Source organism: Bos indicus, chromosome 4 (genome assembly GCF_029378745.1).
Source record: "Bos indicus isolate NIAB-ARS_2022 breed Sahiwal x Tharparkar chromosome 4, NIAB-ARS_B.indTharparkar_mat_pri_1.0, whole genome shotgun sequence".
Classification (NCBI taxonomy): Eukaryota; Metazoa; Chordata; class Mammalia; order Artiodactyla; family Bovidae; genus Bos; species Bos indicus.
In genome coordinates, this window is record NC_091763.1 from 40,656,529 (window position 1) to 40,684,171 (window position 27,643).

Below are 27,643 nucleotides of genomic sequence, written 5' to 3' on the forward strand. Positions count from 1 at the left end.
AGTAGCTACCATGTTCAACAAGTCTATATACTATACATATTCACTGGTATCCATTCATATTAACTTTCCCTGCGCCTTAAAAATAAAGTTTAAAATGTGTACAATGGCAAAACCACTAGTTGTTAAAACTGTGATTGTGTTTATAGTTTGAAATCCCTACCATATATGTAGAGTAACATTGTTCTTACCTTGAGGTTCATTTGGAACTCCTGTTTGGTAAATGTTCTTACTTTAAATAGTGATTCATTCATCTGCCCTAATAGCAGATTAATATTTTTAAGTCATTTATTGAATTCTCTCACTAAATAGAATTTCCTGAATATGGTTGGGAAAAGCACATATGAAACTAAAAAGGACATTTGTTGAGTTTATTGAATCTCTGCTATGGTTATGAGGGCTTCCCAGGTGGCTCAGTGGTAAAGAATCTGTCTGCCAACCAAGATATGTGGGTCTGATCCCTAGGTCAGGAAGACCCCGTGGAGGAAAGAAATGGTAACCCACTACAGTATTCTTGCCTGGGAAATCCCATGGACAGAGGAGCCTGGCAGGCTACAGTTCATAGGATTGCAAAGAGTTGGACACAACTTAACAAGTGAACACTATAGTTATAATCCATGGCATACAGTGGATATAAGAAGAAATAGCTAGATAATTCCTCCATTTACTCCACAAATGAATATCACCAAAATGAGCCACCACTGAATGTGTTTGTTCAAAACAGTAAAACCTATCCTTCAATTATGAATACATGCTTTTTTTTGGTAAATGCACTAATCTTGTAATCTTTATTGCATTACCCTTATACTCTTGTGATAAGTGAAATACAACAGATGATCACAGTGAATTAGATCATGATATTGAGAGCATGGAATATTGAAAATTAGCTTAAATTCCCAAGATTGTTCCTGAATGGGCATTGTCTATGACTGCCTTCCCAACACCTTAGTCATAAAAGAAAAGAATGCATTGAAAATCTTAAAAAAAAAATCATATGAAATATCATTGAAGATTATGTCATAGAGACCAGCAATACAGTGGGTCATGGTCATAAGATAACTGATGTTAGCCAGGCTCTCTTTCTGTAATACAATAAAATGTAAATCAACATTATCAGTTTATATCTCTTTAAGTTTGTTGAAGAAGGTAGAGGAAGTACTTCAAAATCATGATTAAAACTCCTTAGAGCCTTTTCATTTCATTAGTCTCTTTTCCTAGTGCCGTAACCAAGAATCTCTTTCACAGGGTTTCATTAGAGACCCTGGCCTGTCTAATCAACCTTTGCTCCTAGTTTATTTTACTGCTATTTTCTTCTTTTAACTTTGTGCCTGATGCTCATGTATTTATGTTATTATCATTTATAAGTGGAGAAGGCAGTGGCACCCCACTCCAGTACTCTTGCCTGGAAAATCCCATGGGCAGAGGAGCCTGGTAGGCTGCAGTCCATGGGGTCACTAAGAGTCAGACACGACTGAGCGACTTCACTTTCACTTTTCACTTTCATGCATTGGAGAAGGAAATGGCAACCCACTCCAATGTTCTTGCCTGGAGAATCCCAGGGACAGAGGAGCCTGGTGGGCTGCTGTCTCTGGGGTCACACAGAGTCGGACACGACTGAAGTGATGCTGCAGCAGCAGCATTTATAAATCCTCTACCTGCTTTTAAAAAAAAATGTCTTTGTTTCTTAGTTTTGGACAAAAAATGTTTAATATTTTTCTTTTTTTTAATGTTTATTTTTTAATTTATTTAAAATTTTTTTTATTATTATCATTTTTTTACTTTACAATATTGTATTGGATTTGCCATACATCAACATTCATCCACCACAGGTGTACATGTGTTCCCCATCTTGAACCCCCATCCCACCTCCCTCCCCATACCATCCCTCTGGGTCATCCCAGTGTACCAGCCCCAAGATTCCTGTATCCTGCATCGAACCTGGACTGGCGATTCATTTCTTATATGATATTATACATGTTTCAATGCCATTCTCCCATAAGGACCCTTTTACTATTTAGGAGAAGCACAGTATATTTCAACTTCCCAGGTGGCTCAGTGGTAAAGAATCTGCCTGCTATCCAGGAGACACAGGTTTGATCCCGGGGTCAGGAAGATCCCCTGGAGAAGGAAATGGCAACCCACTCCAGTATTCTAGCCTGGGAAATCCCATAAACAGAGGAACCTGGTAGGCTACAGTCCATGGGGTCACAAGAGAGTCAGATAGAACTTAGTGACTAAACAACAGTATATTTCTGTCTGTGTCTGAGGGTACAATATGAAGTTTATGCTTATGAAATTACTAAAGTTAGTGGTACTGGTACACTTGACAATTTATTGGCAGAAAGAACTACTTAGAAAGGAATTTCTTCATACACTTCATGACTCAAAGCGCAGTACAAAGCAAAGTTAACAACGGTTTTGCTGTTTTTCTCTACGGGTATTAAAAATTAAGTAAAGTAGAAAATTAAGTAAACATGCAAAACTCATCAGCACATTTGGAAAAGTAAACATTCCGCATGTTTGCCTTTTATTCCCTACCTTTTATCTAACTGTGTATTTAACTTGTTTCATCTTTATTATATTACTTTCCTATAAAGTATTGCCTAACTGACTTTATAAACATTATACTGTTCTTTGGGGCTTCCCTAATAGCTCAGTTGGTAAAGAATCTGCCTGCAATGCAGGAGACCCTGGTCCGATTCTTGGGTTGGGAAGATCCCTCAGAGAAGGGATAGACTACCCACTGCAGTAGTTTTGGGCTTCCCTGGTGACTCAGCTGGCAAAGAATGTGCCTGCAATATGGGAGACCTGGGTTCAATCCCTGGGTTGGGAAGATCTGCTGGAGAAGGGAACAGCTACCCATTTCAGTATTCTGGCCTGGAGAATTCCATAGACTGTATAGTCTATGGGGTCACAAAGAGTCAGATGTGACTGAGTGACTATTACTTTCTGCTTCTTAGCAACTGAAAGCTCACTTCATGGCATTTGATTCACATAGCTTTTTATAATTGTACTTCTTCAACTAGTAGGCATATATTTGCTTTACTTTAAGGAGAGTAATAAACTGGATCTAACCATACTCTTGGAGAAGGCAATGGCACCCCACTCCAGTACTCTTGCCTGGAAAATCCCATGGACAGAGGAGCCTGGTAGGCTGCAGTCCATGGGGTCGCTGAGGGTCAGACACAACTGAGCAACTTCACTTTCACTTTTCACTTTCATGCACTGGAGAAGGAAATGGCAACCCACTCCAGTGTTCTTGCCTGGAGAATCCCAGGGGCGGGGGAGCCTGGTGGGCTGCCGTCTATGGGGTCGCACAGTGTCAGACACGACTGAAGCGACTTAGCAGCAGCAGCAGCAACCATACTCGAAATCTAAGTACATAGTACTTTTTCCTAACTCTAATTCAGAATGTTCATTTTTGCATACATTTCTCATGGTTAGGGTACAGGTTGATGGGCGTGAGTCTGAGTGAACTCCAGGAGTTGGTGATGGACAGGGAGGCCTGGCGTGCTGTGATTCATGGGGTTGCAAAGAGTCAGACACGACTGAGTGACTGAACTGAACTGAAGTGACTGAACCTTATTTCTGTTGCTGCTGTTCTTTTCTCTCTCTTTCTGACCACCTTATTCAAAATAGAGTTCTGCTTGAAAGTTCACTGATTCTACTTCAGCTTGAAGTCTTTGGAGGCATAACTTTCCTTTTATAATTATGTTAATATTTTAATTCTTTCAATTTTAAATGATTATCTATACAGTATTTACAGGTATAAATCACTATATTACAGATATAATGTAAATACTACACAGTATAGTAGTATACACCTATAAAGGTGTAATCGCTACTCTAAACTTCTCTAATGTTTTACCTCTGTGGTCAGGAAGGAGTTCATTACATGTATACAAAGAAAACATTTCCCCAGAATACAGTAAAGGCTCATCCTTGATGGCTAATTTTGAAAAATTTCATCCCATTACATGTACATTTACTAAGCCTACATAAAAATACAGAGACTCTGAATTACGTTGTAGGGATACAGAGATATGTAAATACATACCATCAACTCCCAGAACATTGTAGATATGGAAGTGGATTTTTGGGGGAAAGCGGTTGGTTTCACTGTGATTATTACCACAAACCATATGCTCTTTGGGGCTTCCCTGGTGGCTCATACGGTAAAGAATCTACCTGCGATGTAGGCGACCTGGATTCAATCCCTGGGTCAGGGATATCACCTGTAGAAGGCAATGGTTACCCATTCCAGTATTCTTGCCTGGAGAATTCTTTGGACAGAGGTTGCAGTCCATGGGGTTGCAAAGAGTTGGACTGGACTGAGTGACTAATACTTTCTTTTTCACTTGCATATCCTCTTACCTGTACCATTAATCATGCCACAATAACTTGGCCAATAGGAGAGATGCCTTAGGAATAAAAAGAAAAAACGAAAGGATCATTTGAAGAGCACGTTTCTCACATTACTTTTTCTATTATGATTCAGTAAGTCTGCTAAAATAATAACTATTGATTAGCCTAGATGTGACAAATGCTAAAGTTTAAGAAATGTTTTAAGCCATTTGGCCTGTGTTTTGCTTGAAGTCTGCATCTTGTTGAGATAAAGGAAAATACAATTATGTAAAGTTTAAAAATAAAATAAAATTAAAAAAAAAAAGGAAGTGCCTGAAACCATTAAGTGACCAGATTATAAACAAAAACTGCCAGATGTTATTAATTAGAAACCACATGGACAGAAACAGTTCTGCAAAAAGAAAATTGAGAAATATTTGTCCAAAATTTTGACCTTATAGGAGAAAGTTCCCCACCTAGGGAGAAATGGATTATTTGATAGTATGTTTTATTCACACTGAATAGGATGAAGATATTAAATGGTTAACTGATATAAACTCAGTATGAAGGATAAGAAGGGAGTGTGGAGGAGGAAAGAAAGAGAAGCAGATGTTGGATCAATAAAGATTAGAAACACAGATAAGCAATTTATACTTTCCACTTCTTTTAACTCTTATGTGAACTGGCATTTAAATAGGGCAAAGTTTATTAATTCATACTATGGTACCTACATAAATTATATATATTTATATAAAATTATATATATTATATATATAAATATATATATATATTTATCGGAGAAGGCAATGGCACCCCACTCCAGTACTCTTGCCTGGAAAATCCCATGGACGGAGGAGCCTGGTAGGCTGCAGCCCATGGGGTCGCTGAGGGTCAGACACGACTGAGCGATTTCACTTTCACTTTTCACTTTCATGCATTGGAGAAGGAAATGGCAACCCACTCCAGTGTTCTTGCCTGAAGAATCCCAGGGGCGGGGGAGCCTGGTGGGCTGCCGTCTGTGGGGTCACACAGAGTCGGACACGACTGAAGCGACTTAGCAGCAGCAGCATATATATTTATATATGGAAACAATGAAAACAATAGTGGTGATAGTTTCTCTGCATACTCAGACACTTTTTGGTGATAGAAAATGAGTTGTTCACACTCCTAACATGTTATCCAGTAAGATGTCAAGGCAAGTTGTTGCTTCTTTTTTTAAACAGAATAAGCTGCACAGTCTGCCATGTTTAGTCTTGCCATGGTCAGTTAAATTAACCTTGCCCTAATCTCAAGCTCTTGTGAAATTCTTACTCCAATTAGGAGCACTTAGTAATTCTCCTCAAAACCTCTCTAAAATATTGAAATGGAAGCAATGCTCACTTTCCTCCGTATACAGACACTGATGTGATTCCCCTAAAATGAGCATTTAGAAGTGGTTTTTTTTTATTCCCTCCATTAGACTTTTCTATTAAAAAAAAATATGTGATTATGGTCTCTGTAGAAGAAAAAGGATTACATGAGTATTTAACTGTTTTAGATAAGAACTTAGTGTCACATAATGATTAATCTATAAAAATATTTCATCAGTTTTGATTTTGATTACTTTATTCTTTGTCAGGAAATCACTGATCTAAAACTCATTTTAACTTTGAAGAGAAAATTATGTCTCCCTTGATATTTATTGAGGTTCTTCCTATTTTAGACATATGATGAATTAGGTGTACTACAGATAAATAGGCAGGAGTTAGGGAAAAGTAGGAAATCATGGCTGTATGAACATATCTCATTCTACTACTGCTTCACAGGAGTGTGTGCTTTTAATTTTTCAAGTTTAATATGTCAGTTTTAGAACAGGAAATAATAATTCCGTTTTGTGTTGATAAATATTTTTAAAAGCTGAGTTATCAATAAAATCATTTCAAGAAAATTTTGAAAGGGAAAATCATGAAAGCATTGGCATGGATTCATTAAGCTGCCGTATTTACAGACATACTTTGTCATATCCTGGGAATGAGCAGTTTTTATATTTCATGCTCAGTAAAAAAAATAAAACATCAGTAAGATATACTGGATGCTAAAATAATGAGTTGACATATTGATTTTCTTCCTTTTCATTTGCAGTTATGTAATTTTAGGGTGTATGATAATACCAGTTATGCAGCACAGATGGAAGTAGTCCCTTTAGATTTCTTTATGTAAGGAAACTTGTTTATCAAGATCAATCCTCCAGTGGGGCTGATGCTCAGCAGCTACGTACTAGTGTGATCAGCTGTCACAACTAAAGGGTTAATGCCTGATAGACCAGGAGTTTCTAGGGCTGAGATACAGGCAGCTCTGTTCCATAGGTTGGTGCCTGTGCCTTACCAGTTGGTAAATAAGTTTCTTGTCTGCCTTAGAGTATCCTAGTCTCTCTCGCGAGCGCGCTGTCTCCCTCCCTCCCTCCCTCCCTCCCTCCCTCCCTCTCTCTCTCTCTCTCTCTCACACACACACACACACACACACACTTTGCTTGAATACTTACTTTTTGCCTTTATATGTGTCAATTCTGGCAACTTTGCTTATGTCATCTTTTCCATTGAAAACTTTATAAACTCCATCTGCAGTGTTGTTGTACTGAAGAGATCCATACAAGAAAAAATTATTTCTAAAACAAGCCATGCTTTCCAAATTATAAAATATGTAATTAACTCACTTTTGCATTTCTCAGACACTGGTTGTTCACAACTATTTTATGTGATTTGAAATATATAAGCAAATAAATTTTTACAATTACTGATTTTTAGTATTTTTATAAAAACAAGATATAAAAGGTGCCTAGAAACAAGTACTAGATGCTGAGACAAAGGAAGAAAAAATATCGGAAGCTGACATGATCCAACTCCACTATTCTTTCTTGTGATTAAGCCAGAAAGGCCATTTTGATCACTAGTCCTGTTATACTGAGGTGAGGGGATAGGGAACAAATCCTATGAGACCATGCCGTATTTCTAGAAATTTTCTCTATGTTATGATCTTTAAAAGTGGTTACTAAAGATTAGATGGGCTTCCCAGGTAGCACTAGTGGTAAAGAACCTGCCTGCCAATGCAGGAGATGTAAAGAGAGGTGGGTTTGATCCCTGGGTCAGGAAGATCCCCTGGAGAAAGGAATGGCAACCCACTCCAGTATTCTTGTCTGGAGAATCCCATGGACAGAGGAGCCTGGTGGGCTACAGTCCATGGGATCACAAAGTCAAACATGACAGAAGTGACTTAGCATGCATGCAAGCACACAAAGATAAAATTGTTGTTGTTGTTCAGCCACCCAATTGTGTCCAACCCTTTGTGCACATGGACTGCAGCACGCCAAGCCTCCTTGTCCCTCACTCATCTCCAGAAGTTTGCCCAAGTTCATGTCCATTACATTGGTGATGCCATCCAGCCATCTCATCCTCTGCTGCCCTCTTCTCCTTCTGCCCTCAACTGTTCCCAGAATCAGGGACTTTTCCAATGAGTCAGCTGTTTGCATCAGATGACCAAAATATTGGAGTTCCAGCTTCAGCGTCCATCCTTCCAAAGAGTATTCAGGGTTGATTTCCCTTAAGATTCACTGGTTTGATCTCTTTGCTGTTCAGTGGACTTTCAGGAGTCTTCTCCAGCACCACAGTTCAAAGGCATCAATTCTTTGGTGTTCTGCCTTCTTTACAATCCAGCTCTCACAACTGTACATGACTACTGGGAAGATCATAGCCTTGACTCTATGGACCTTTGTCACCAGAGTAATGTCTCTGCTTTTCACACACTGTCTGTCTTTGTCATAGCGTTCCTGCCAAGAAGCAGTCACCTTCTGGTTTCATGGCTGCAGTCACTGTCTGCATTGATTTTAGAGTCCAAGAAGAGGAAATCTGTCACCACTTCCACTTTTCCCCCTTCTGTTGCCAGGGAGGAATGGGGCTGGATGTCATGATCTTAGTTTTTTTTTTTTAAATATTTAGTTTTAAGCCGGCTCTTTCACTCTTTCACCCTCATCAAAAGGATCTTAGTTCCTATTCGCTTTCTGCCATTTAGAGTGGTATCATCCATATATCTGAGGTTGTTGATGTTTCTCCATCTTATCTTGATTCCAGCTTGTGGAATCCAGCCTGGCATTTCTCATGATGTGCTCAGTGTATAGGTTAAACAAACAGGGTAACAGCAGACAGCCCCATCATATTCCTTTTTCAATCTTGAACCAATCAGTTGTTCTATACAGAGTTTTAACTGTTGCTTCTTGACCCCTATTCAGGTTTCTCAGGACAGGTAAGATTGTCTAGTATTGCCATCTGTTTAAGAATTTTCCACAGTTTATTGTGATCCACACAGTCAAAGGCTATAGCACAGTCAGTGAAGCAGAAGAAGAAGTTTTTCTGGAATTCCCTAGCTTTCTCTAGGTTCTAGTGAATGTTGGCAATTTGATCTCTGGTTCCCTTCCTTTTCTAAACCTATCTTGGACATCTGGAAGTTCTTGGTTCACATAATGCTGAAGCCTAGCATGCAAGATTTTAAGCATGGGAGATGAGTGCAATAGTCTGATAGTTAGCATGTTCTTTAGTTAGCTCCTTTTTGGGAATTGGGATGAGGATTGACCTTTTCCAACCCTTTGGCCACTGCTAGGCCTTCCAGATTTGCTGACATATTGAATGCAACAATGTCAGACTTTATTTTTTGGGGCTCCAAAATCACTACAGATGGTGACTGCAGCCATGAAATTAAAAGACACTTACTCCTTGGAAGGAAAGTGATGACCAACCTAGATAGCATATTCAAAAGCAGAGACATTACTTTGCCAACAAAGGTCTGTCTAGTCAAGGCTATGGTTTTTCCTGTGGTCCTGTATGGATGTGAGAGTTGGACTGTGAAGAAAGCTGAGCACCGAAGAATTGATGCTTTTGAACTGTGGTGTTGGAGAAGACTCTTGACAGTCCCTTGGACTGCAAGGAGATCCAACCAGTCCATTCTGAAGGAGATCAGCCCTGGGATTTATTTGGAGGAAATGATGCTGAAGCTGAAACTCCAGTACTTTGGCCACCTCATGTGAAGAGTTGACTCATTGGAAAAGACTCTGATGCTGGGAGAGATTAGGGGCAGGAGGAGAAGGGGATGACAGAGGATGAGATGGCTGTATGGCATCACTGACTCGATGGACGTGAGCCTGAGTGAACTCTGGGAGTTGGTGATGGACAGGGAAGCCTGGCGTGCTGCAATTCATGGGGTTGCGAAGAGTGGGACATGACTGAGCGACTGAACTGAACTGAATTGAACTGAATGCAACACCTTGATGGCATAATCTTTTAGGGTTTTGAATAGTTCTGCTAGCATCCATCACATCCACTAGCTTTATTAACAGCAGTGCTTCCTAAGGCCCACTTGACTTAAAGATTGGATACACAGGATTAAAAACAGGATTAGCCAAGGAAAGAATTAAAAATATTTGAGTTAAATATTAGTAACTGAATTTATTATCTCTTAATGCCTTCTTAATTGATATATAATCTTGCATTTCTAAAAACTGTAGTAAAATAGCAACAATGAACTGGAGACTATAACTATTTTGTATAGTGACAAGCGCCATCATAGTCAAAATTTCAATTCAGTAGTCAGATTAGCCTATTTATAACTCAAAACATTAAGGAACAACTAAGTTCATCACCAAATTCACATTTTTTCTTAATTTCCATACTGTCATTTCATCACTTTAGTAGATTACTAATCAGCTATTAATAATTCTATGAAAATATGACGTTGCTGATATATCAGGCTCACTGTGCTCGATTTTGGCTAAGTTTTAAATATTCATTTAAACAAATTTATAAGAAGTCTAGAGGAGGAAGAATGACATGATGAATATATTCAACAGAAATAAATAAAAATGTGGCATTACACTTGATTTTTTTAAGATGGGAAGTCAAAACTGAAAGATTGCTCAAAGCCTTAGCAGCTTGCAATCTAATTTTAGACAGGTGCATATTTAATGGAGTAGAAACTTGATTAGATGTAGGTTTCTTAATTTTAAATTTAGTTGTTAAAAATTAATTTGTTTCATGCAGATAAGTTAATTTTCCCAACTGCTGCTGCTGCTGCTAAGTTGCTTCAGTCTTGTCTGACTCTGTGCGACCCCATAGACGGCAGCCCACCAGGCTCCCCTGTCCCTGGAATTCTCCAGGCAAGAACACTGGAGTGGGTTGCCATTTCTTTCTCCGATGCAGGAAAGTGAAAAGTGAAAGGGAAGTCCTCAGTCGTGTCCAACTCTTCGCGACCCCATGGACTGCAGACCACCAGGCTCCTCCGTCCATGGGATTTTCCAGGCAGGAGTGCTGGAGTGGGGTGCCATTGCCTTCTCCGAATTTTCCCAACTAGGAAAGCTAAATCCATGTGAATAGAGATTTTAAAAACTTACAGTTATGTATTCCCAGATCATAAATAGGGTTAACATACTAAGTTATAAAATTATGAATTGCCAATGCCATTATATTTATACAGTTAGAGTCTAGCAATATCGATGTTCATAATTGTTACTCACAGGATAAAACACACCAACTGTGGTAGGAATAGAGTATGGAACCGAACTCAAGAATGGATCCTTATAGCCCCACAATAGTTCTTTCAGAGTTCTCTTTTGAAACATAAAAGAGTTTGAGTTTTTGATAAATACATTGAGTATTATCTGAACAAATGTGCTTGGATAGAGGTGAGGTGTAGCCTATAAGAAAAAAAAAGCACTGTGTAAGACACCAGTTGCAGTATAGATTTTTTACAAGAAATGGATAAATAGTACATCTAAGCTTAATAAAACTTTTAATTGTATCTCTAAAATTACTGCCAAATCCTTGCAAGATTAAAAGTGTACTGTTTCTTCTATTACCTTTCTGTCTTGGTGTGAGCCACGGGAAGAAGACTTTCAAATCCTACTTTTTAAAATGATACACTTTAAATGATCTTCTCAATTCAGTTGATTATTCTATGATCTTGTCATATTTCCAAATGATTGTAATTCAGAATGTCATGAGAATACATTTTCATCAAAATTACAAATGATATCTGATAGTTCTAATCATGAAATTAAAGAGGATTCTAAAGTATTACACAGTCCATAATTTTGTGTTTACTCACTGCTACAGCCAGGTTGAGAACAGTGAATGTGTCATTCTCTGTTCCAACTGATAGCGAGGGTTCAAAGATGGCGCCTTTGGGCCGTTGGAAAGAGACTGTGTGGGTCTTAGAGTCTTGGCTTATTATATCCTTAGCTAGATAACGGACTCTGAAAAATAGAAGTGAAAAGAAAATTCAGAAAAAAACATTGTCACAAATGCATTCATTCATGCAGTAAATAATTTTTTTGAGTATATAGATGGTCAGAAATTAGGCTAAACAAGTAAGTTAAAAAGATATACATGCCAAATGCTGAGTCTTGCAAATTAGTCAAGGTCGGGGAGAGGTGTCTTAGTTGTGCATAGCAGGGAAGAAAGAATGTGTGTCATTATAGGAGTTTACATAGATTCTTGGGAAAACACAGAACAGGTACAGACCCAGGCTAGGCATGGTTATGCTGGGGATAATGGACAGGGTACAATTCCACATAAGTATGGTGAGGGACAAATAGAAGTGTAGTTAAGCAAAATAGTGTTGAAAATAGCGTGTATAAGAAGAACGTGGTGTAATTTTGCATATGCAGACGTTTCAATATATTTGGTTTACAGAGTCAGAGTAAGGAGAGTGGTGGAAATAAAATTACTAAAGTAAACAAGATCTCAAACATAAAAGGTTGTACCCCATACTCAAATGTTTAGTTTTTTATCCTGAGGTTCAGGAGGAGACAGTAGAGAAGTTGAAGGAAGGGACAGTAAAAGCACGTTTCCTTATTAGATAGTCTGTTCATAGTGAACAGACTTTCCTGCGCTGACTTTTTCATAATTTCCAGCATTTTAATGAAAACTAAAGATACCTAATGGAATATAATTTCCACTTTACAGGTCAATTTCCTTCCATCCCTTCCTCATATATTGTATACTTATTAGTTCTGAGCTCCTGGCTCTAACATCTCTAGGCAAAGTACCAACCACTTTTTTAGGAATGTGGTGAAGGGTTGTTATTATAGAAACAAAATCTTTTGCAATTACAAGATATTTACTGAGATGAAATAAGGTATACATTGCACTATCCTATATTTGATTGTCTATTATTTGAGGTTAAAATAGGTATCTATTATTATCTAAGATAAAGACTGAAAAAAAATCATGGGACTGAAATGTTTAAAATATAACAAATTAAAAAATCACACATTTCAATCAGGTATAATAAAAATGTGAAATTCATGTAGGGTAGGTATTATGAGTGTTTTTTATCCCCAACCACAGTGCCTGATACTTGGTAAGTTTTCAACAAAAACTTTTTGAACAAATAATTAATGTTTCACATTATCTCAAAAAAGAATTCAGAAAAGATAGAAATATATTTTACTGTTAATATACTTTCTTCAAGGTTTTATCATTTACTTTTCTCTGAGTCCTATAGACATGCAAAGAATATAAAAATCTGAAACAGCATCCAGGACAATCTATTATCAGTCAATTACTGTTTTCTCTTAGATAGGTGTATTTTAAATTTAGATTATCTATTATTAACATTTAAAATTAAAATGCTCTAATTTTCAGGAATATTTATGTTTATAATAATTGAGATGATAGTAAAACAACTGTGAGCAAATTCTAGTTTTACTTAGTTGTACTTACAGCACTGCACTAGGATATGGCACTCACCAAGAGAAAAATCCTTTAAACTGAGGCCTGTGTTTACAATGTACTTTTAGAAAGAGAACATAATCACTCAATTTTTGGTTTAAAAGTTAGAATACAGGGAATTCCCTGAAAGTCCTTTGGTTAGCACTTAGCAGTTCTACTTCAGGGAAGCACAGGTTTGATCCCTAGTCAGGGAACTAAAGTCCTAATTCTTGGCTAAGTTTAGTCTCCTTTCTTACTTTCATAGTTAGAAAAGTCAGTCTTGTAATTTATATAGGAGAAAATGTACACAAAAATCTTAGAGTTACCAGTTCCTAAGTCTGTGTGAGCATGGTAAATCATTTCACAGCTCCTGGAAGGAGTTTTTTAAGTTTACAAGATGAAACTTTCTGGCAAATTATTTCCCATTAGTTCTGATGCCTAAGGTTCTTTTTAAAAGTGTGTTAAACTGTTAAGGCAGGTAAAAAAAAAAAAAAAGGTACAGCTTATTCAGTCTCAGTACTGGACAAAACAAAACTACTAACAGAATAAAAGTACCCTTAAGACCTGGAAAATAGTTTGAATAGAAATCTTTAGCAAGTATTGTAGTTATGTAAAATCAGTTTAATGCTGTGATTCTCAAATTTGAGTATGTATTGAAATCCCCAGAATATTTATCAAACTCATTACTAGGTTCAAAACCAAGTATATCTGATACATTTGATCTAAGGTGAGGCCTGAGAATTTGCATTTCTACCTAGTTCCCAGATGATGTTGATGTTGCTGGTCCAGAAACCACATTTTGAGAACCACTCATATAACCTACGTTTTAAGTTTTAGGATTATAGAATACTCTAGTTCTTAAATTTTTGATAGATTTTTAAAATTTAGCTTGCATATTTTACAGCTGTTTTTAAAATTTTATATTTTACTTTATTTTTTAATTTTTATTTTATATAGGAGTATAATTGATTAACAATGTTGTACTAGTTTCAGTTTTACAGCAGTGATTCAGTTATATATGTACATACACACACATATAATATATACACGTCTATACGTATTATTCTCTTTTCAAATTCCTTCCCCATGTAGGTTATTACATAATATTGAGCCGAGTTACCTGTGCTATATGGTAGGTCCTTGTTTGTTATCTATTTTAGATATAGCAGTGTGGATAGTTTGGGAGCTTGGAATTGACATGCAGACATGCTAGAGTTGAGAACAAATGTCACAAGGGTAAAGCACTGTAACTTCTTAAATATAGATCTGTAAATTGATGCTGGTAAATTCATAATAAAATCTGTATTTCTTATACTCATTAAATCCTTAGATTAGGGTTTTATTAATACATAGGCAGAAACAAATATTTCAGTGTATGTTAATGGCAAGAAAGTAATAAATACAGTTCCGTACAGTGACATTTATCAAGTGGAAGCTTTTTCAGAAATACATGTATTCAAGGAAAGAGTGCCACGTATTTGGGGGACTCACCTGTACGTGTAAGGACCTCTTTGCTTAACTTTAATTTTGCTGCTATTGACTGCCACTTCCTCTGGATTCTGCACATCAAATATCCAAAACTGTCTGTAAACGTTAGCACCTGCTTTAACCCAATTTTTAAAAGCAATTGTACCTTCTTCAAGGACCAATTCCTGTGAAAAAGAAAACAAGTTTGGGTTACTTCTTTGTAGTCAATAAGGGCACTAGTGGGAGTTGCAAACCTTCATTAGTCAATGAAAGGACTAGGCTCAAGTACTTGCGTATGAGAACTTCTGCAACCTACCACATGAAGCAGAAATGTTTTCAACACATGATGGTTGGCAGTCTCTTTTAGTTGATCTTTTACAAAGAGAATCCGTGTGTAATATTGTACACATGTCTGGTGATTGTAAGGCCAACCACTGGCAAGGTTTAGAGTGATCTTATTTCAATACGGCAATAGTTTGTAACAATTTATTAAACGAATTTTATTAAACCTTTTCCAAAAGGTTCTTACCAGGTTGAACATTAGCTTTTCTACCCTCAGCAAGTTGAACTGAGGAGGCAAAACAGAACTGAGAGAAAAATCTAGTAAAAACTGGAAGTATTTTCATTTTTCATGCTGGAGCTCCTACAGCGAGTGAGACTCTCTTATGTTTTACAACCAGTTTTCCTTGAAAAATGCTCAATTGTATCTTGACGTCTCATTTCTATAGTAAGCCCAAAATAAAGACAAAATTATGTATAGAAAAAGTATTATGGCTTGTTTAAATGTAAAGGTGTTGTGAGGATGTTGAAGCTGAAATTAGTCCTAAAGAAGAATTAGATGTTAATTCCCATTTCAAGGAAGCACACAGACATATACATTATTATTTTCACATTGTAAGAATCTTAAAGACTAATAACAATTGTTTATCATGTACCCTCAAGGCACATATCTTATTAAATGTTCTTAATTAAAGGAACTTCTAAGTATTTACAGAATTGAAAAGGAATTGTGGTAGAATATACCTGGTGGGACAGAAAATATATTCATTCTAATGCTTATACATTGAATATCAAAACACAGTATAAGCATATCATGTTTTTCTTCTAAATGCTATGAATCATTTTTCCTTAATAGTTCATTTGTAGATTTTTTTTCAACTGGAAAGTGGAAATAAAAAACTGAAATGAATGCATTGAATTATCAGATGTTAGAGTTAGGGTCACCTAATCCCATCCATTTTTTTAGGGTTCTATAGAAAACAGATGTCTGATTCAATGCTGTATGACAATTTACTAGTAGATAATGGAGAATGTAAAGAATGGAGGGAAACAATAGAATGGAAAATGCTAGAGATCTCTTCAAGAAAATGAGAGATACCAAGGGAACATTTCATGCAATGATGGCCACAATAAAGGACAGAAATGGTATGGATCTAACAGACTGAAAATATTAACAAGAAGTGGCAAGAATACACAGAAAAACTATACAATAAAGATCTTAATGACCCAGATAACCACAACGGTTATCTAGAGCCAGACATCCTGGAGTGCTAAGTCAAGTGGGCCTTAGGAAGCATCACTATGAATAAAAGCCCGTGGAGGTACTCAATATGCCAGCAAATTTGAAAAGCTTAGCAGTGGCCACAGAACAGAAAAAGGTACATTTTCATTCCAATCCCAAAGAAAGGCAATGCCAAAAAATGTTCAAACTATGCACAGTTGCACACATCTCACATGCTAGCAAAATAATGCTCTAAATTCTCCAAGCTAGGCTTCAACAGTACATGAACCGAGAATTTCCAGATGTTCAAGCTGGATTTAGGAAAGGCATATGCACCAGAGATCAAATTGCCAACATCTGTTGGATCATAGACAAAACAGAGAGTTCCAGAAAAACATCTACTTTATTGACTATGCCAAAGCCTTTGACTGTGTGGATCACAACAAACTGTGGAAAATCCCTAAAGAGATGAGAATACAAGACCACCTTCTGTGCCTCCTGAGAAATCTGTGTGCATGTTAAGAAGCAACAGTTAGAACTGGACATGGAACAACAGAATGGTTCCAAATTGAGAAAGGAAAGGAGTACATCAAGACTGTATAGTGTCATCCTGCTTATATAACTTCTATGCAGAGTACATCATGTGAAGTGCTAGGCTGGATGAAGCACAAGCTGGAATTAAGATTCCCAGGAGAAATATCAATAATCTCAGATATGCAGGAGACACTGACCCTTATCGCGGAAAGTAAAGAGGAATTAAAGAGCCTCTTGATGAAAGTGAAAGAGGAGAGTAAAAAAGCTGGCTTAAAATTCAACATTCAAAAAAAAAAAAATCAACATTCAAGAAACTAAGATCAGGGCATCTGGTCCCATCACTTCATGGCAAATCGATGGGAAACAGTGAGAGACTTTATTTTCTTGGGCTCCAAAATCACTTCAAATGTTGACTGCAGCCATGAAATTAAACAATGCTTGCTCCTTGGAAGAAAAGCTATGACAAACATAGACAGCACATTAAGAAGCAAAGACATTACTTTGGCAACAAAAGTCCGTCTAGTCAAAGCTATGGTTTTTCCAATAGTCATATATGGATGTGAGAGTTGGACCATAAAGAAGTTTGAATGCTTTTATAAAGAATTGATGCTTTTGAACTGTGGTGTTGGAGAAGATTCTTGAGAGTCACTTGGACCTCAAGGACATCAAATCAGTCAATCCTAAAGGAAATCAACCCTGAATATTCATTGGAAGGACTGATGCTGAAGCTCCAATACTTTCACCATTGATGCGAAGAACTGACTCCTTGGAAAAGACCCTGACGCTGGGAAAGATTGAAGGCATGAGGAGAAGGGGACGACAGAGGACGAGATGGTTGGAGGGCATCACTGCCTCAATGGACATGAGTCTGAGCAAGCTCCGGGAGTTGTTGATGAACAGGGAAGCCTGGAGTGCTGCAGTCAATGAGGTCCCAAAGAGTCAGACACGACTGAGCGACTGAACTAGATGGAGAATCAGATCTTTCACTCCAGTGTCGTGTTGTTTACACCAGTAAACTTTGACTACTATTATTATACAAATTCTGTCCACCCTTTAGAGGGGAGACCTCTAGTCTTATTTACTTTCTTAGATTGCTTTAACTACTTTGTTCTTAGCATTCCTGTACAAACCAATTATGTGGCAATAACTCGTAAAATTATAACAATTCTTTTCTTGCTGTTTTATCATTTTTATGTTTATTCTTGAGGGAAATTAAAGCTTCTTAAAAAGCAGAAATATATTGAAAATACTTTTCATCTCCTCTCCTCAGTACCAAAATCAACTGTTTGCAATCAGTTGCAAGCAGTCTCTGTGTTCATAAAATTTTCTTATATGTGTATGTATTATGAACATGTATGTGTGTGCATGCTGAGAGAAAGAAATCTTTAATTCCTTTCTTTGTGTTCTATAGTTAATATCATAGGGAAATTTAAAAAATTATGTAAAATTACTTTTGTTATACAATAATCTCTAAACATTTATCAAACGATGTGAACAATGTCAAGGTAATGAATTATCCTTCATAAAAACTGGCAAAACTTTGTCCTTTTTCTAAAGTCCTTTGGCAGTTTCTGCTTTCCACATTCATGGCAACTCATACCATTGACTTTTAGTTTATCTAGCAAGATTGTATAAGCCTGCTGTCTCCACATAAATTTGCTAGGAATCATAGTCTAAAATATTGTTAGAAAAAAGTTTCTACCATGCAGTCCTTAAAAAGTTGCTTAGAAATAAAGTAATATATATATATATATTTATATATAAATTAGTCTATTGTTTTAGGCCATTGCAAATGCTAGAGTCAGGCTGTTGTCTTTTAGAATTAAAAGGTATCATAGTCCCAGATCTATACTTTAAAAGTTAGGTAACATCATGAGATGATATTCTGATCTGTTAAAATTAGGCACTTTAATTCTACTTCCTTTGTTTTTAAATGGTGTTTGTATGCAGATTATAACTTTCCCAAATTGGTATTAGTCCATTAAATGAAGCTAGTAATGGTAATGATTTCAATGGTAAACAAAAACTGACCAGTACTAAAACTTGTATATATTTGTAAAATAAACAGCATTAAACTAAGTGCTCTTGAGGTAGAGGTAAGGCACTTGGCTCACTGTGGTGGTGATGGTTTAGTTGCTAAGTCATGTCCAACTCTTGTGACCCCATGGGCTCTAGTCTGCCAGACTCCTCTGTCCATGGGATTTCCCGGACAAGAATACTGGAGAAAGTAGCCATTTCCTTCTTCAGGGATCTTCCTGACCCAGGGATCAAACCCGTGTCTCCAGAATTACAAGTGGAATCTTTACTGCTGGGTTTACATATAATTCAGAAATGCAACTCCTACTGTTGGCCAGTTTTTCTGACCTTTTGTTTCTACATTCAAACTCTCTAGAAAGCAAACCTGCTGTTCAGTTTTATATGTAATCTCTATAGTAATGATAAAACCTGTCTGAGCACCGACCTTTGAAATACATACTGATGTTCATATCAAATTACTGGTAAAACCTCTGTCTTGTATTCTTCCAGGGAATACGTTTCCTTCAGTAACTCAACTGGATATCTTACCGTTTGCAACTTTTACTCCTCTCTTTCCCTATTTAATCCTTTTATCCCAGTGCATCCCATCACCCATCAGTTCTGTGTATTCTACCACACTAGGCCAGAGTGCCTTTTGTTAGTACAGACTGAGCAGTAATCTTTCTAAAAGGGAGTCTTAAATGGCATGAAAAAGAGCCACAAAAACAAGCCATGTGGAGGCTAAATAATATGCTTCTTAACGACTAATGGATCTCTGAGGAAATATAAAGTCACCTGAAGACAAATGAAAATGAAAACATGACAATTCAAAACTTAAGGGATGCAGCAAAGCAGTTCTAACAGAAATTTATAGCTATACAGGTTTATATCAGGAAACAAACAAAAAAATCTCAGTTAAACAACCTAACCAGACACCTAAAGGAATTAGAAAGAGAGGAATAAACAAAACCCAAAGATAGTAGAAGGAAAGAAATCATAAAGATAAGAGCAGAAATAAATGAAATAGATAGTAAAAAAACCCCAATGAAACTAAAAACTAGCTCTTGAAAACGATAAGTAAAAATGATAAGCCTAAAGCCTAAAGGCTAGACTCATCAGAAAAAAAGAGAAATGGCCCAAATTAATAAAATCAGAAATGAAAAAGGAGTTACAACCAACACCACAGAAATACCCAAAATCATAAGAGATTACTATGAACAACTGTATACCAATAAAATGGATAATCTAGACTAAAAAATGGAAAAATTCTTAGAAAGATACATTCTCCCAAGACTGAGCCAGGAAGAAATAGGAAGTATGAACAGACCAATTACCAATAATGAAATTAAATCAGTAATTTAAAAACTTACAACAAAATTTGAGGATCAGATGGCTTTACAGGTGAACTCTACTAAACATTTAGAAAATAATTGAAACCTATCCTTCTCATACTATTCCACAAAATTGCAGAGGAAGGAGTACTTCCAAACTTATTCTGTGGCCAGCATCACCCTGATACCAGAACCAGACAAATATATTGCAAAAAAAGAAAACTGAAGGCCAGTATCTCTGATGAACACAAATAATAAATGTTGGTGAGGACGTAGAGAAAAGGGAACCCTCATACATTGTTGGTGAGAATGTAAATTGATTCAGCAAGGGTGGAGGTGTCCACAAAATCTAAATAAAGAACTCTGTATGACCCAGCATTTCCATCCCTGGGTATGTATTCAACAAAAACAGTAATTTGAAAAGATGCATGCTCCCCAGTGGTCATAGTTGCATTATTTACAGTTGCCAAAGTATGGAAGCAACCTACGTGGCCACCAATAGATGAATGGATAAAGAAGATTTGGTATCTATATGCAGTGGAATATTACTCAGACATAGAGAAAGAATGAAATTTTGCCAATTGAAGCAACATAGATGAATGTGGTTGCCATTATGCTAAGTGAAATTAATCAGACAGAGGAAAACAAATACTATATGATATTAGGAAAAGTAAAAGCGTTAGTCACGAGACATGTCTGACTCTTTGCAGCTCCATGGACTGTCGCCCACAGGGCTCCTCTATCCATAGAATTCTCCAGGCAAGAATACTGGAATGGGTTGCCATTCCCGTCTGCAGGGTGTCTTCCCAACCCAGGGATCAAACCCGGGTCTCCTGCATTGCAGGCAAATTCTTTACCATCTGAACCACCAGGAAAGCTCGTGATATTACTTATAGTGGAATCTAAAAAAATACAGCAAACTAATGAGTAAAACAAAAAAGAAACAGATTCGTGGATATAGAGAACAAGTGGTTACCAGTGAGGAGATAAGTTGGGGCAACATAAAAATAAAGGAAAATGTTTATTATGGAATTATATAAAATCATGGGTGTTCTTTGGAAGGACTGATGCTAAAGCTGAAACTCCAATACTTTGGCCACCTCATGCAAAGAGTAGACTCATTGGAAAAGACTCTGATGCTGGGAGGAATTGGGGGCAGGAGGAGAAGGGGACGACAGAGGATGAGATGGCTGGATGGCATCACCAACTTGATGGACATGAGTTGGAGTGAACTCTGGGAGTTGGTGGTGGACAGGGAGGCCTGGTGTGCTGCAGTCCATGGGGTCGCAAAGAGTCGGATACGACTGAGTGACTGAACTGAACTGAACTGATGAAATCATGTATGTGAAACTTTAGAAAATTTTAAAGTACTGTAGAATTTAAAGAATATTTCTTTCAATAAAAATGGTATATATGTGTACAAAAAAGCATATCAACATAATCTTTGAACATAATTAAAAGCCACTACTTCTACTTACCTGCATACCTATAATAGTTTTTTAATCAAAAATTGGATATTTAGATTTAATATGACAGTGCATTAGTATAGAATATGAATCATACTATGACCATTTCTCTATAATATAGAGTTTCAGTGGTTTATTATGTTGGAGACCAAAAATTGCCAGTTAAAGTGAAATACAAAAGAGGCACCCTAAGCAAAATGGGGATTAAAATGGAACGAATCAAAATGACAAGAAATATTCTTGATAGTACTTGTACCTTTTTAATTGTCTTCTCAATAAGCATGTCTCCAACTGGCATTAGAATCCCTCCGAACAGAGCCACAACTGCACCAATGACAGCACCAGTGACGAGCCCACAGTTTCGATCGCAGCCCATGTTTCTTGCAAGGAAATTCTAAGTAGAATGAGTAGATCCTATTGTAACAAAGAATATATTATTCTAATATTTGAAAACATGTTCATCTGAGATATTTTGGTTGCAACAGCATTTTTCAAAATGAGGTTGACCTAATATTGATAAATGGAATGCGTTTTGTAGCTTACAAACAAAATTTCCCTACTTCAGAATGCCCTGACAAAGGAAAATAAAAATGCCAACAGAATGGATGCTACAGACAAAAAAGACAAAAAAACATTTTTTTCAATCTTGAGAAGATAATAAAAATTATAATTTGTTATGATCTCAGGTTTTCCCTCCCTAGCTTTGTTGTGGTAGAAATACCACTATGATGATTTTATTACTATTTCTGTCCACTTGAAGAGCCATTTAGTTTTTTTAAAGAATTAATTGCATAGGTAAGGAAATAAGAAAAATTAGATTTTCCCCAAAATGTAGGAAGACTGAATTATAGGCACTTTTTCATGGCAGTTTATTTATTTTTTATCCATTATGATTTCCCTCGCCTGTGCCTAATACCAAAGATTCTTCCACTGTATATTGGGATGGACAAATGGATTCACATTGAGCTCCTGATGAAATGTATATCATCATTAGTGCCACATGATTTTTCCAATGTAAACAAACACTGTACAAGGTGAAACAGATGATTAATTTTTCCTGTGGAATTTTATGTGTTCCTAAGCAAGTAGAGTGGGGTTTTTTATTAATTTCTTGGGGATGGAGGGTTACCTTTTATGGCTTTGGCCAGGGTGGTCATAATGCGATGAAACATTATGTGAGGAAATGTTATGTAAACCTGATAGTAATGACTAGATAATTCTCAGGTAGAATCCCCTTTGCTAAATATAATTGTACACCCCCTTACAGTTTTCATGGAACCATAAAATTAATCAATATTAATGTCCTTTGCGATCCTGACAGATGGAATATGAATTGTTCTAAACATTACTGAACTACTGTTTCTAAAATGGCATATATGTGAATATATGCCTGTTTTTGGACTATATGCTGTCATAGTCGAGAATATACCAGACCTATCCCTGAATCATTTCCCTTTATTCAAGCAGCCCCATGGCCTACAGGGAAGGGTCCCAAGAACATCCACTGGATGATCCAGGGAATAACAGGCTCTTCAGTGTCTTCCTCTCAAAACCTTAAAACTCATTATTTATGACTTTCAAGGACCCTGAGCCCAGAGATATCAAATAATGGGCAGACTGGGTACTGCCTAGGTTCTGTCTGCTTTGTCCTAAAATTGAAGTGAAATAGTTCACACAGCACACTGCTAATAAGTCAGGTGCAAGAAAACAGTCAGTAATTTATTCTGTTGAATTGCATGGTTAGACAGTTACTACTCTAACACTGGTCTGAATCATATAAACAAAGAAAGAAGTTTTGCTGTAGCATTCCTGCATACATGTACTGAAAGGTGAGATTGAATTTGTCTACTTTTTCAAATTTTGAACTCCCTGACTCACTTTTGTTACCTTGATATAAATTTACATTTTTTTTTAAGAATAGACAAGATATTTCACGTGAGTTTTGTCCTGCTCTATCAGCAGCTTTGCTCTCTATGGTTTCATTTACCCATGGTCAAATAAGGTCAACTGAGTGTAACTGAAACCATAGAATAAGGGGGAGTTCTACTTATGGCTTGGTGCTATCTGTGATTTCAGCCACACGAAGGTTTTAGAAGGTATCTGCCCACACCTGTGGAAAAAAGAGGGACTGCTGTACTTGTGTTCATTTATTATGCTTCAGTATCTTGTCACCATGAGTGAATGTTGCCATTCTAATCGTACTTTAACCTTATACTTCATACTACAAAATTCCAAATAGAGTTGACCCTTGAACAACACAGAAGGGTTACAGACATGGACCCTGTACACAGTGGAAAATCCCTGTATAACAAACAGTGTAGCCCTTCTTATCTGTGGCTCTGCATCCATGGATCCAGCCAGCTACATACTGTGGATCAGGCAGTACCGTGACATTTACTGAAAAAATTCTGTGTAAAGTACACCCACAAAGTTTAAACCTATTATGTTCAAGGGTTACCTGTAGTTTTATTCACCTGCAGCAAAAGAGGGACAAACACATTATGCAAGACATACACTGAGTACATAAGAGAAAAGTTCAAGTTACTCAGCACATTCTACTCAGCTGCTTTCCCACTAATGTTTATATTCAAAAAGCAGTGTTGTTTGTATCCACTCTTCTCTCAAATGCAGCTATGTAGAGCATATAATATTTCTGCCTTATATGTTTGGTTGTCTTAATAATGTAGCTTCTTACATATTGAAATTTATTTTACCTGCTAACTTTAAGTTTTGTTTGTTATTTCTTTGTCATAAGAAACAGTAAGATATAGATATCTGTAGCAATTTATTTGGAGAAGGCAATGGCAAGCCACTCCAGTACTCTTGCCTAGAAAATCCCATGGACGGAGGAGCCTGGTGGGCTGCAGTCCGTGGGGTCGCGAAGAGTCGGACACAACTGAGTGACTTCACTTTCACTTCTCACTTTCATGCATTGGAGAAGGAAATGGCAACCCACTCCAGTGTTCTTGCCTGGAGAATCCCAGGGACGGGGGAGCCTGGTGGGCTACCGTCTGTGGGGTCGCACAGAGTCGGACATGAAGCGACTTAGCAGCAGCAGCAGCAGCAATTTATTGCTTGCTTAAAGTGCTTAAATTTAGGAAAAGAAGAATAATCACAGGTTTAGGAAAGAAAACTAATTATTTGGACTTAGGTCAGGAAGGAAATGGCAACACATTCCAGTATTCTCCCTTGGAGAATCCATGGACAATGGAGCCTGGCGGGCTACAGCCCGTGGGTTTGCAAAAGTCGGACATGACTTAGCAACTAAACCACCACCACCAGGTCAAGAAGAGAAAATAAAAAGGCAGATTTGATTTATAAGGTAGAACTATCTTATACCTTTCTTGAGTCTGTAGGGAGATTAGCTCTACCATTTCAGAGATTATACATTTTATTCCTTTTGTAGAATTCACGAATATATCTACATGTGAGCTATCTTTGAAAGAACTAAGAGTTTCTCTGGTTTTTCTTTTCTGTCAAATCAATGGAGTGTTTCTGGAATGAACTTACGAGCATTATGCCTTTCCACTAGGTTAGAAATCTGGTGGCAGAAACTGAGACTGAGCTATAAGAAGCCTCTCCAATGAATAGGTCAGAATATTAGAGAAAGTTGCCTGAAAATCTGTAATAACTCAGATATGTGGATAATGCTATGTTCCCTGGGAAATGCCACCAAGGAAAAGCTTGAAGTGAGTGTTAATCGCTCAGTCATGTCCAACTCTTTGTGTGACCCCATGGTCTGTTCATGGGCTTCTCCAGGCAAGGATACTGGAAGATCCCCTTCTCCAGGGGATCTTTCCAACCCAGGGATCAAACCCAGGTCTCCTACATTGCAGGCAGATTCTTTACCATCTAAACTACCAGGGAAGCCCAAGGAAAGTCTTGGCCAGAGGTAAAATTTCCTGGGTTGTAAACTACAATACTTTAAAACAATTTCGGGTTACAGAAGTACATACTTGTGCCATCAATGAATGCCAGGACCTAGATGACCCAGTTTTAGAATTTTGGTTATGATTACTGCAACAAGCAGGTGGAATATGAATGATGAAAGTTCCTTTTTACACTCTTACATGATTTCTAGGTGTGTTTACAAAGCTATGATTCCCCAGCCATGAATAAGATGTAGATTCATATCCAGCTAGTTAAATCAGTCATTTAAATCTTGTGTTTCATCATAAGGAAACACAAGGTCATTAGACTAATACTAATTTTACACACAATCCCAGTGTATAAAGATAGTTAAAAGAAAAGCTATTCTGGTCAAAGTATGGACTCTTGAGTCATCCCCAAAGAACCCAAGGGCTCTGTGGAAAATGTTTAAATAATTAGGTCAGGGGATCTCCAACACCTTTTTTCATTGAAATTACCACAAACCTTCCAATTTACTTGTGCATTTCCATCCTATCAGAATATATGGACCTAAAATATATAATAGAAAAAAAAATAGACATAAAATAATATACTTCACTAAATGATACCTCTCACATGTTAGAACTTATAACTGTTTTGGTGACAGTTTTAAAAAATTAAAACAATAAATGCATTGGACTTCATGTAGTATACTAAAGATTCTTTTAGAAACAAACTTATCTTTTAGAGTACTTTTGGAATACTTGATTACTGGGGCTGCTATAAGGTTGAGGTGATTCCCTTAAAGTCATATTGGTTTAAATAGAACTATCTGAAGCCATTTTTGATATATCCAAGATGGAAATACTATTATCTTTTTTTTTTTTTTCTACCTCAAGTTTTTTTACCTCAAGTTGTAAGATACTATACAGTCTACAGGAATTATACTGATTCTGGGCTTTGAAGTCAAGTAATTTGGGTCACTTCTGGGTCTTAATATTATATCATTTCTCTGTGGATCAATTTTCTCTAACTGGATATGATATATATCATGTAAGGTTTCAAATGTCAGTTCAGCTCAGTCATGTCCAACTCTTTGTGACCCCATGGACTGCAGCACACCAGGCTTCCCTGTCTATCACCAACTCCCAGAGCTTACTCAAACTCATGTCCATTGAGTCGGTGATGCCATCCAACCATCTCATCTTCTGTCATCCCCTTTTCCTCCCACCTTCAATCTTTCCCAGCATCAGGGTCTTTACAAATTTCAAATGTCAAATCAGATTAAATGAGATAAAAATTCCTATCATACCATGTTGTTTTTATTTCAAATGTTATTATGACATGTTATTTTAAGCGATCATAACGGTAAAATATTATTGCATATTGACCAAGTATTATTTTTTTAATCTAATAAACATATTTTACACAAGTAGGAATGATTATTTGCAAAACACTTGAGACTACCATAAAATCTGATGAGATGATTTGTCCTTTATAGAGAAACTAAGACTATCATACAAATAAAATTGCAGCTTCTAGCTTAGAACAGTGCTCTTTGGAACTTTCAGGTATGACTTGGGCCAGTGAACCAAAAAAAGAAAAAGAAAAACACCTTGTGATTAAATCAGAAAACAGAGAACCAATTCTTCAGGACCAAAGAATCCATAATTCAAATATATTTGAATAAACTTTGCCAAATATTTTCATGAAATACATAGGTAGCAACTATAACTTCCAAGGTAAATTACAAATTTTTCAGTACACTCTGTCCTAATACCTCTCTGGTTATAATTTTGAGATCCTTCCAGGCTACTCTGCTCTCTGGTGATTATGTTTTGGATTTATCTTTCTGGTCTTATAATGATTCTGGTAAATGAAAAAAAAAATTATGTATTTTTCTTCTCAAAGTCCAGTTAACCACTGGACCTTCCAGATGACGAAATTTTTTGATCATTTTTTGAACCGATATTAAAAGCAATGTTTCTTTTACTATTTTAATACCACATAGTGAAGAAAAGACTGAAAAGTACTTGCAAAGATTTTTGAAAATACCTTTCAATATATAACTTGATAATTCTAGAAACTGAGATACAGAAAACTTATGCCATTACAGTTATGTATGAATTCCATTACTAATTAAATTATAACTTTAAATTTCTTCAAAATGATTTATCTTATTTAAATTTGGTATCATCACTCAGGAAAATAATGCACTGGTATTTGTCATAGCTTCCTAAAAAGCTAAAATCATTCATTCTGATTTGTTTTTATCATGTTACCAAGTTTTATATAATTTATACAAAATTATTAAATTTAGAATCATTATTTGAAATTAATATAATTTACCATTCCCAGTACAATTATAATAGCTTTGTTCACTTAAAAATAACATATCCAAGAACA

General features: G+C 36.6%; 1 protein-coding gene across 3 annotated transcripts in view; it reads right to left on the reverse strand.

The window, feature by feature from the left end:
* The window catches only part of LOC109557335 (platelet glycoprotein 4-like), a 40,796-nt gene that overhangs the window by 9,164 nt on the left and 3,989 nt on the right, over window positions 1-27,643 (reverse strand). For 2 of the 3 annotated variants that reach the window (XM_019958598.2, XM_019958600.2), the window contains exons 2-7: window positions 21,645-21,802; window positions 14,565-14,725; window positions 11,467-11,614; window positions 10,877-11,056; window positions 6,863-6,954; window positions 4,372-4,418 (exon numbers count right to left, since the gene is read on the reverse strand). In XM_019958598.2, the coding sequence (XP_019814157.1) occupies window positions 4,372-4,418; window positions 6,863-6,954; window positions 10,877-11,056; window positions 11,467-11,614; window positions 14,565-14,725; window positions 21,645-21,764 (748 nt within the window). In that variant the 5' untranslated portion in view covers window positions 21,765-21,802. Of the gene's footprint in view, window positions 1-4,371; window positions 4,419-6,862; window positions 6,955-10,876; window positions 11,057-11,466; window positions 11,615-14,564; window positions 14,726-21,644; window positions 21,803-23,375; window positions 23,499-27,643 lie in introns of those variants that run through there. The other variant, XM_070787677.1, reaches the window with a different exon arrangement.